An 11,103-nucleotide genomic window follows, 5' to 3' on the forward strand; every position below is an offset into this window, starting at 1 on the left:
AAGTATAAACCACGCTTTTGAGAGTGTATCAAGCTCTGATTTACAGAGCTTGAAAAGACACACGTGTAAAACCGGAAAATTTGACTCAAACAAACAGAGCCGCCGTGAATGCGATGCAACAAAGAGTGCGCTCGCGAGAAAATGCGTGCTTTTGTGCCTGCATTGAGTAAAGCTGTCGCCTCGACTCATGATCATGCCGCAAAAATAAACCTTTTCGATGGCGTATTCTTGGGCGTGGTCACAACGCTGTTGATGGACGTGCGCATTGGACCAATCAGGATTCGTTATAAGTAGTGCTTGTCTAAATGATGTACCCTAGTCGGAGGCACTTCATAATAGGTCTTTAATTGGTGTTTCGGCACGATCTCCGATGAATCGACGCAAAGAACTTTTTTTTTACCTCCTTTCCTTCTCATTTCTCACCAGGACGTGAATCTTGGAGATATAAATATAACCATTCTCGCTCTCCCGACACCAAGTTTTTCACGGGTGTATCAAGGTTGGGAATGCGCGCACAGTGGCATTGTTTTTTTTTCTTCCACTCTCTCATACCTCTGTACTTCACCCCCAAAAGCGAGAGCTCTGCTCCGGACTTGAGAAGTTCGTCGCCGACATCGTTCGATTTTGTCGCCCCCTTGGAAGTTTGTAAGCTGCTGATTGTAAGGTTGTTTCTTGACTCGGTAGTGGTGACAAGTTGGAATGATGTATGACGGCAGCGAGGAGTACCTCAACCACCATCGTGCCCGTGCTCACGCCTTTGCTCTCAACAGCATCGTGCCCCCAGCACCTAGGAGCTTCTCCTACCCCGGTCTACCCATGCAATCATCAAACCATAACTCGTTAGGATTCTCAGGTGAGGTGTAACAAACCCCTTCATACTCGACCCACTTTAACACCTTTCAACAAACACCCGCCCTCTTAATCTATTGCTTCCTAGTCTATCGGATTACATAACAGATCCAAAATATTGTTTTCAAGATGACAGTTTCAAGCTTCAAAATCTTATTTTAATGTTTATCTTTCAATTTTATCATGTTGTACTTTTAAATAGTTAGGTATTACAATACACATTCAGTGTATTGTAGTATGGGTATTGCTCCTCCGTATATTTATTGGTTTTGTTTTCATCATAGTCGATGATATGACAGACCAACAGATTACTGTTTATTGGTGTTTCGAGCAAAATTATTGGTATAGCTGTAAAGGGGTGGGGGTAATTTATGAAAACTTTGATCAAGAAGGAAATAATGGCTCAAGTACTAAGTTTACTAAAATTATCCTTAATAGTTAAAACGGATTAAATTTAAGTGTAAGAAAATCGTATTTCTTACAAACTGAAGGCATTTCAATAAACCAATGATACCAAAAGTCATGATAGTACCGCTTAAATCATGCCAAATACGATCAAAATGATTTGATAACTTAGAAACAAGTTACATTTTTTCATGTCTGAATATTTGATAGTCCTAGTTCAAAAGCTTTATTTAGCGTGAAAATATATCATCATTGTTATTATTATCATTTTTATTATCATCATCTAGTTGGAATGATACATCTTCTCACAATTCAGAATATGAAGTACATGTAATTAAATAATTATAGGGCCTACGAAGAAAATGAAAACTTTGATAATGACTTAAATGTACAATAGCTTTCTTTTATCTGACATAGTTTTAATGTTTCTATTTCTTAAGAATAAATTTGTATTGAATTATTAAGGAATTCCGCGAGTATTGTAAGTTCAATGTGTTTGATTGGAAAGGAGACTGTGCATTTTATTTTTTTTAAGTCATATAATTTTCCAGTTTCCGTTTTATTCAAAACTGGTTTCAAAGTATGTGTAAGCAATTAGAGAGTTTAGAATATAGAGTAGAATATACAAGTCATTACCATCTTTAATTAGTACTTTAAGAATAAATCAGCCACAATGGATAAAAGCCAGCGTATACCCCTTTGCGGTCCCCTATTCTTGTTAAATATTTAGAGTGTTGGATACGGCTGAGTGGGACTGGCTGTCACCCTATCTGATGGGTTAGCTATGCACGGGCTGTGGCGGGCGGCTATATGCTCCTCTGCTCGCCTCTTAGGCTGGCCACAACGACAACCCAATACATCGATCCTCCCCCTCCCTCTCATCCGCCTTCGACCCAGAAACTAATGTCTTATTGACACACAGCATTTGCCCAAGCAAAGCATCTTTAGCTACTAGTACCCTCTAATATCCCTAAATTCGTTTATATTACCAGAAAAAATAGAGAGGGAGATCGTTTGTATATATGCGCTGCGAGTGGATCGTTTGTGTGGGACGTTTGTATGCAAAGACAGTCAAAAGAGTCCAAAAGGTGTCATGGTTATTTGTCACTTGCACGAAGTTACACATTTGACAATTTGTCCTCTTTTCATTTTTTTTTATTTCACCACATCGTTGTTGAATAAACGTTTAATACATCAGTGAGTCGTTTGTACACTCGTATAGAGCACACACGAAATTCCCATTGGAATTAGGTTCGTTTTTAAGAGAACAATTCCACGACATGTCTCCAAACATGAAGTAGCATGCAAGAGTATTCCCCTTCAAGACCTTCCCCATTTCTCATTGATAAATAGGTAAACCAATAACGTAATGAATATAGGTAAAACCAACAACCGATTTTTAGTGCGTGACGTCTTGGTGAGAAATATTTTAAAGGTATATTATTTGATTATTTTGGTTAAGATTAAAAATTGCAAATCACTTCTTATGGCCATATAATCCAGAATATCAATAAACTGATAAAAGAACATTAATTTAAATTACTAATTGTATACAGAAATAAAATCAAGATATTGAAATTTGATGGAAGTATCGAAATGCTAACAAAATATATAAACGTAGTAAAATTATTTTTCGCGAGAAATTGTACAACTTCGCAACACATTCGATATATAATATATTCATATCTGGTATTGTGAATAACATGTGGTTTTCTTAGCGCTATATTTCATTAAAATCATATAAAGGTGAACTGTAAAACTATAAATCAATTAAAGATGACAACCGGTCTTCTTTTTCAACAAACAGATCTTTCATTATTTTCTTCACGAGGTCCAATTTCGATTTGTTTACACATTCGTAATGCCTTTTATTATTTTACTAATCATTCTAATTGCAAATCGTCTTTAAAATTGAAGGTTTTTGTTAATTTGCTCATTATCGAGCGTTTTCTGACCAAGCTTTAACACATTTCAGAAGGAAGTATCCCTTCAATCACATCAATCGAATGCCAATTATTATTAATTCATTCATTCATGTATATATATATATATATATATATATATATATATATATATATATATATTTCATGATATATATTTAAAAATACCATATCTTTACTTCTATATATATATAAATAATAGACAGTAAAATACTACCACATCATTTATGGATCCACAGGATGATCTATAAATTTGAGATCAATAGCATTAATGGTTACTTTTCATATTCAAGTTAAAAATTCAATTCATTGAACCATGAAAAATCGCGAAATATGATGCATTACATAATTATTATAAAATTGATGAAATGGCAAGGCCAACGTGGAAATCCAAGATTTGTGATATGATCGATTATCACAACGAAACCTTTGTGCAAGTCTTGTAGAGTGTTTGAAATACATATTAAAAGATGTGCTGAAGTAGAAGTCATTCTGAAGATTGGTGGTATCCCTATCAAGTGGTTCTGAAGAGCTCCTTCACAACTACTTGATAGCAATGCTAAATCAAGAGAGTATGTCAAACAAGCTAACGTGCTTGCCGTGGCATCACCTTCAATGGACTTCGCTTTACCTATTGTTAACTCAATTCATCTTTACTCCCATTTAAATAGAATCGTTTATATATGACTAATAAATATGTAGACATTCTTATACCCTCCAAATCAAACATAATTATTCCGAGGTTCTTTTTTTTCTTCGGTTTTCACTCTTCTGTCCATGATTATGTAGGTTGATTGTCAGGTCTAGTTTGACAGTTTGAGTCGTAATTTCTACTCTCAATACAATTTACAAGATTATTACCCAAAATAAAAATATTAGGTATGGCAACGATTTCTTCATGCACCGTGTTTTTACCGCTCATATGCAAAGCATCATCGAAATATTCCTACAATTTCGCCTTCTAATGTCACCCCCCCCCCCGTGTTATACGGAATTTTGGAAACTGTTTGCACCCACACATCTAAGAAAAACTTCTTTCTGATGATTATATTACGGTTATTTACTTTTTTTTTACTTCATTTAATGATGATCTGAGATGGATTTCTAAAAATCATTTTCAGAATTATTTTACCCCCAAAAGAAAAGAAACTCAATTGTGAAAATTAATAAGATTAATAATAATAAGCTGGATTTATAAAGCGCTTTTTGCTTGAGGATACAAAGCGCTGCTATTATTACCCCGGCTTTAGATCGAGCTACCATCACCGGCGCTCAGTGCATGCAAGGAATTAATCCTGCCGGGTACCCATTCACTCACCTGGGTCGAGTGCAGCAAAGTATGGATAAAATTATTGCTGAAGGAAAACACGCCATGGCTAGGATTCGAACCCACGACCCACTGCTTGAAAGGCAAGAGTCAGAACCACTAGACCACGACGCGCCCACAAAGCTGAAAAACACAGATCTTTCATATAAAAAAAAATCACTGAATGTACAAAGCTATAGGACGACAGAGATGTAAACAGGGATATATGAATAAACCTGCAATCGCTGGCAAACCCATAAAATTTCTAAGAAATTAATTGATTGCTTTTGCAGCATGGGATGTAAGAAGGCACATTCCTACTGAAAGACAGTGTGAATCTCACATTCTTAAAGACTTCATATTGAATTCTTGTTATATTCCCTAAAAATAATGTGCCAATTAGATAGTTACCTATAGGATTTGGTGGAGATATGTCCCTAGACTAATAAGCAAAGTTCATCTTAAGGATTCTTTTTTTTTTTACAGAAAATGTAAGAAAGGGCCAAAATTGATTGCAGTGAGAAACACAAACACAAACACAAAGAGAAAATATATATATATTTTTTTTCTATCAGAAATTGCACATTTCCAGTCAACGTCTGTCTATATTTTGTTGTCATCGATAAACCGAAATGACAAGTCTATTTCGACGGATTTATGATAATCCTATCATCAAGCTTACAAAGTGTAACACAATAAGCTGAAACAAGAACGATATACAATAACTATATAAAATGAAATAAACAATCATAGATCTAATAGAAAAAAAAAAAAAAAACTTATTCCAGAGTAAAATACATGTCATTCGATAATGATGAAATACATGAATGCAGTTGAAATGAGGAGATTCTGAACCATTAAAAAAGTTGCTAAAGTTTATCTGTATACATATTATCATGACTATCGTGTGCTCAATATCGTTGTTTGTATTTAAGATGAGCATTTAAGATGACTCAAGTGGTTGAAAATCGAAAGGATACTTGACAGTGCAGTCATCTTGTTATACTATGATGATTATGTAGCTGGCCCAACCAGCCACGTCCATACACCATCCGTGTGTAGCATACATTTACATACTTTATCACTCTCTCATATTTTATTCATACGCAACGGGTAAAAACGAGGTCCCATCTCGTAGATCCAGGAGTGACTATTCGCTGCTTCCGCTGACAGTCTTGTCATCACATCCAACGTGTGGAGGTAGACAAGGTTTCCAGTGGATCAGCGACGTTGTGTATGTCACAATTTATTTTAAAGGGAAATCAAGGTATCCTCAAATGTACGATATTTGAATATTAGAAGAAAAATAATCAACCATTAACAAACGTAATAGGTTTTAGGATCTAAAGCACGTAAAGAACCTTTTTGCGAACTTTTTTGTCTCGAGGATTCCAAATATGGGATAATAAATTCGCATTTTTTTTTTCTAAAGGTGTATGATTGTATTATACTGTAGGCTTGAATTGTAGCAATAGTTCCCATTTTTCCTACCATGATTACACAGAAAAAGGAAAACTATTGAATGCAACATAAAAGGGATAAAAATAGAAACGAAACAAAGAAATCGCTTTGTTCCAACAATTCGAAATTTTGTATTTCGAGAATATTAACTAAACGACACGTTTTTATCCTTTTCTTACTTATTACTCACAGACATAAAAATCTACAAATAGAAAATTAATATTACTTTTAGGATGATGAACCATTACATGATGTTGACATTTATTAGATAAAATAAAACAGACCTGATACTGGTATTATTATGCTGTTGTTTTATGCTTCTTTATTTATACGGTAGCATTTTTACTGAAAAAGATGATTTTTTTTTCATATTGAAAACATTTCAAGTATAATTCATATCCAATGGACAGTAAGATTCCGTGTACAGAAACGCTCATTTTCGTTCGATTGCTGTCTTGGTCGAGGTTTACAGGGATGATACAAACATTAGTTTCATTTGTTACATGATTAATATCTCTCTGGTGAATTTCATGTTGATTGCATATAATTAATGCGACCCAACTGACCATGTTTACTATTCAAAGTCAGGATCCTTGACCATAATTTTGAAAGTTAATACTGATATTGGATGACCAAGAAGATATTACTCCAAGGAACACACATGCATTTCAATTACCCAGTAAAATTTATGGCTTTCTTTATTGATCGACTAATGTCTAATTTTTGATATTTTTACAAAATGGGCGATGTATCATGTATCAATCACAATTAATACAGAATTGAAAATAAAAAGCCTAAAAAATCATCATTTGCTTTATGATTTACATGAGAAAGTTTGAATAGTGTTTTTAATGTGATCTTAACTATAATAATAATGTGGCAAGTGAAATACAATTAAGTTGCCTTGAACATGATTAACGGTATTGGCAGCTTGGTTGCGTACAAAAAAATCTCATTGACGTTATCATGAATGTTGTTTTGTTAGAATCTTTTTGATAATTCTGATAATGCAATAGACCTTTTGATATTAAGCGAGTATGTATCATTTTGAGGAATGTGAAGTACATTTATGTTATAAAATACACAGTGAACAGCTCATTCTGTCTTCACCCCCCCCCCCCATCTTGTATCTCTCTCTTTCTGTTTCTCATCTCTATCTCTATCTCTCTCTCTCTCTTTCTCTTTGCTTCTATCCTCTGTTTCGTGTATTATAATTACTATTTTATTTCAACTTTCTCTTCCTCTCACTCATGCTCCGTCTCCAATCATTTTTTAAATAAATTATTATCCCTCTCCCCTTCCATCTCCTTGATATACAAAATCATGTTTAAGCTCACCGTAGACTGGATACATTTACATGTATTTACCATCTACTCAATTAGGCCAACAATCGAAAACAGTTACTTGCTGCTTGTATAAGCTGTCAAACATGTCAGTGTACATTAATGCCTGCTTAAAAAAAAACATAATTAGTCTTTAACACTGTACATCAATCACCTATCCATTCATTGTAGTTACTTTGTACCGACGCCCTCTAAAATTTGTCCTCCATCCACCGTGCACGTCGAATGCTTTTTAATGCGCCCCTGATATACAAACGGGTCGATGTTCGGTGCCCCATGTCCGAAAAGGCCGGGGGACGTTATAATGACAATTATCTTTTGACAGCCCCTAACTATTAGATGCTTGCTCATTAGCAGTTAGTTGTGGACATATTCAGCTCCAGTTCTAATGTACTTTGACATGATATGTGGGAGGGCTACTAAAATGATTTAATCCGTTTGACTTCGATTTGTAATGGACATGGGTATATTATGTAATCAATATTGAACGAGTGAGTGACTGGGTGTCATTGAGATTTTGACCTGCCCCCCCCCCCATCCCTTACACGAAACACAGCATTTTCGTTCCTTGTCGGCCTTATAGGCCTATATGATTTTACATACACATAATCATAATAATCGATCCCATCATAATTTATATTTCAAATAAATTTTTGAGTGATATCTGAAAGACCTGATTTATAGATTTAGACAAAAATCTTATTTAGGAATGCAATCCGATGCATTAACGATGATCTTGTTTATCTGCTAACAAAATGAGAGTCAGCTTGGAAACTGATTCCTAAAATTCGTTTACGTTCAACCCATGAGTGTGATTAAAAAATATGTGAAACTGTACATCAAGTTATATCCAGGGATATGATATGCAATTGTAATATTTACATGTATGTCTTCGTTAAGAGAATGATCTAATGATATTTTCTATCATATTCGCATTTCTGCCACATACACTGACATAGTTTGTATAAAACGAATGATCCATGAATTTTAGAAACAACCCAATGATCGAATGTGCATCGATCGAACAGGCATATTGATACATATTGACAAGGCCGGTGACAATATGATTTACATGTTTTAGGCCTGCATGTTTTAGAGCCATATGCAAGACTTTATTTAAAATCAAGTATTAATCAATTGAAAAAAAATGTTATCAACGGATAGCTTTTAAATGTGCCCTCTTCAGCAAAATAGAATGATAACTCATCATGCTCATGTAAATATATAAGCAATTATTGAACGGTAAATAAAATTACTTTTCTCTTATGGCATTTCTTTCAGACCGAAGCAGTCACTTCGGTGATTTCACCCCGTTGCCAGCCCCGCCAGGTGATCACAAAACAGCGGCAGCTGCTGCGGCAACTCAGCAGATGATGGCCGCAGCGGCAGCGATGCGCCCGCCTGACCTGTCGGCCCAAAATCCTGCAACTAAAGACATCAAGGTAACGCTTGAAGGGCGTGAACTATGGACAAAGTTTCACGAGATTGGAACTGAAATGATCATCACAAAGGCAGGAAGGTAAATCCAGACATATCATACATTTTCTTGTTTTTCCAGCTTTTTTAAATTAATAAATCGTTCATAGCAAATTTTATGAAAATAAATAGTAAAACATAAGTTTGAAATGTTTTCTAAAACTTAGCCATATCAGCCTATGTAGGCCTACAATATATTCGAATGAGTTGTTTGAAATGGAATTGACTGTCCTTTGGTCCACATTCTAAATAAATGTCCATATCGCTGTTTTTCTGTGTAGTTTTTGGTAAATAATTTTATCATGAACCTATACATTTCTCACTTCAAACATGAATGTGATGACATTTTGTTGTTATATTCTAGATAAGAATGGTAAATTATACGTGCATTTTTCTAATATTTGATTTGATCATCAAAATACACTAGCTCGCTTTATAGCATCTAAAATATGTAGATAAATACATCTTTTTCTGAATATAGGCCTACGAATCAATAAAATGAGAATTTATGTATGGGAATTTATGCGTAGCGCCGTCATTATACGGCACTTTAACACTAAATAACTAATCGATCTTAAAATGCGACAAACCCATAGCAAATATTGCGCTTGTTTATGAAAGATCCCCTTCGCGCCCTATTGTGCCTGGGCGTCAATATACATGACTGAAGTAATTTGTGGTCATCGCTTTTGTGTGGCGTGAATTCTGTGTGAGTGTGCGTGTGCGTTATTGTGATGTGCGTCCATTTCCGAGTGACCATTTACCACGACAACGGAAAACCGGATTTATTAGTAATTTGATGAATGGAAACAGACAAATATCATCCATTATCATTCCGAACAGAATTCATGTCATGGGGAATACTTAATTATGCCCATATCTTGCAAGTGCAAGAACACACCGATCTGACCATCTTCTAGGAGGGCCAAAACCATAATTTTATTTATCTGGTCAAAAAAATAAAAAAAAGGAAATGAAGTAAACTTGTTCATTTCTTATTTTATTCAACTTTCACGAAATTAGGTATAAAATATAAATACCATATTGCTGATGAATTTGGATATATATAGGTATAAGATGCCTCCTTTTTATTGTCCACAACGTAAAAACGAAAGCGAAGGAATATCATGACAAGTTCTTTGCCTTATGTTTCTTTTTTTCTAATTATAGTTTTGTTTCCGTCATAAAAAGATTTTGAATTGCAGATATTTATTTCAACTTTTACCATGGTTACGAAGTGTTACAAAGCGGTTGCAATTACGTAAATAAAGAACTTTTCATTTCAGGAATTCTTCTGACCTATCTGTGTACATTCTATATCTGTATAGTAAACCACAGGGCAGAATAAATATTACAGAGATCACAGTTAGGGTTTCACAGCTTATGTAAATACAGATAAAGTTCCAATGCAATACATTTGCCACCATACTTTTCATTTCTTTGCTATTATCACCTTTTCAAGTAATTTCATCCTTGGTATTTCATGAATTTCAGGATCTTTCTACTTGGTGATCTATACCACATATATAGAAATAGAATAAACCCCTCCCCCTACAAAAAAAGTTTCGATAATACTTTTCATGGATTGGACCATCAAAAGCCAAAGCTGATCAGATTAATTATAAAGATTTTGAAAGATTTATACATGCAATAAAATATTTGATTGGGTTTATCAATATTTTTCTTTAGTCTATTAATAATGATAATAATAATGCTGATAATAGTAGTAGTAGTAATAATAACAATAATAATAATGATGATGATAAAAATAACGATAATAATAATAATGATAATAATTGATAACGATATGATTATTATTATTATTGTTGTTCTTAATATAACTTTTACTTTGGGATGCGTTTTCATCACAAACAACCAATGCACAATAAATCGTTGGATGTATTTTCTCTAGTACGTAAACTTAATAGGCCTACTTTGAAAAGAACTGGGTATGTTCTTAAAATTTGTATTGTGTGAAGTTTATATCTCAAAACAATCCTGCATCCATGCATCAAATAAATGTGAGGTTTTTTGAGCGATTAAGTTGCAATATATTCGCATTCCGCTTTCAGAATCTATTGGGGCATGCGGCATTTCGTATTCATCGGAAGTGGCCGTCTGAATTTTACAGATGATAGCTCCTCTTGTCAAAGTTTCTTCTCCACAAAATATTATTAACCGCAAATATAATCATCAAGAACGATTAAGAGTATAATAGCTGTGTCCATAATCTAGATCTCCGTGTTTCGATTGTTTCTTTACTTTGAGTCTATTCTTTATTTCCGAGAAGCAAAGTGTGTTAAAAGGGGATGATCGGTGGGGC

At 34.3% G+C, this 11,103-nt stretch overlaps 1 protein-coding gene across 1 annotated transcript; it reads left to right on the forward strand.

Annotated features, from left to right (window-relative positions):
* The first annotated feature begins 327 nt into the window (after nt 1-327).
* On the forward strand, nt 328-10,335 carry LOC129276304 (T-box transcription factor TBX22-like). Its single transcript, XM_054912699.2, has 2 exons — nt 328-853; nt 8,586-10,335. Exons 1-2 carry the CDS (start codon nt 700-702, stop codon nt 8,825-8,827), a joined length of 396 nt encoding a protein of 131 aa, XP_054768674.1. The 5' UTR covers nt 328-699; the 3' UTR covers nt 8,828-10,335.
* Nucleotides 10,336-11,103: the final 768 nt, after the last annotated feature.

Source organism: Lytechinus pictus, chromosome 2 (genome assembly GCF_037042905.1).
Source record: "Lytechinus pictus isolate F3 Inbred chromosome 2, Lp3.0, whole genome shotgun sequence".
Taxonomy (NCBI): domain Eukaryota; kingdom Metazoa; phylum Echinodermata; class Echinoidea; order Temnopleuroida; family Toxopneustidae; genus Lytechinus; species Lytechinus pictus.

What these genes read in the sequence shown, in the direction of transcription:
- LOC129276304 (XM_054912699.2), top strand. Translation starts at nt 700, where the DNA reads ATGATGTATGACGGCAGCGAGGAGTACCTCAACCACCATCGTGCCCGT. An exon ending in TAACTCGTTAGGATTCTCAG is followed by an intron (nt 854 to 8,585) that starts GTGAGGTGTAAC and finishes CATTTCTTTCAG; the next exon opens with ACCGAAGCAGTCACTTCGGT.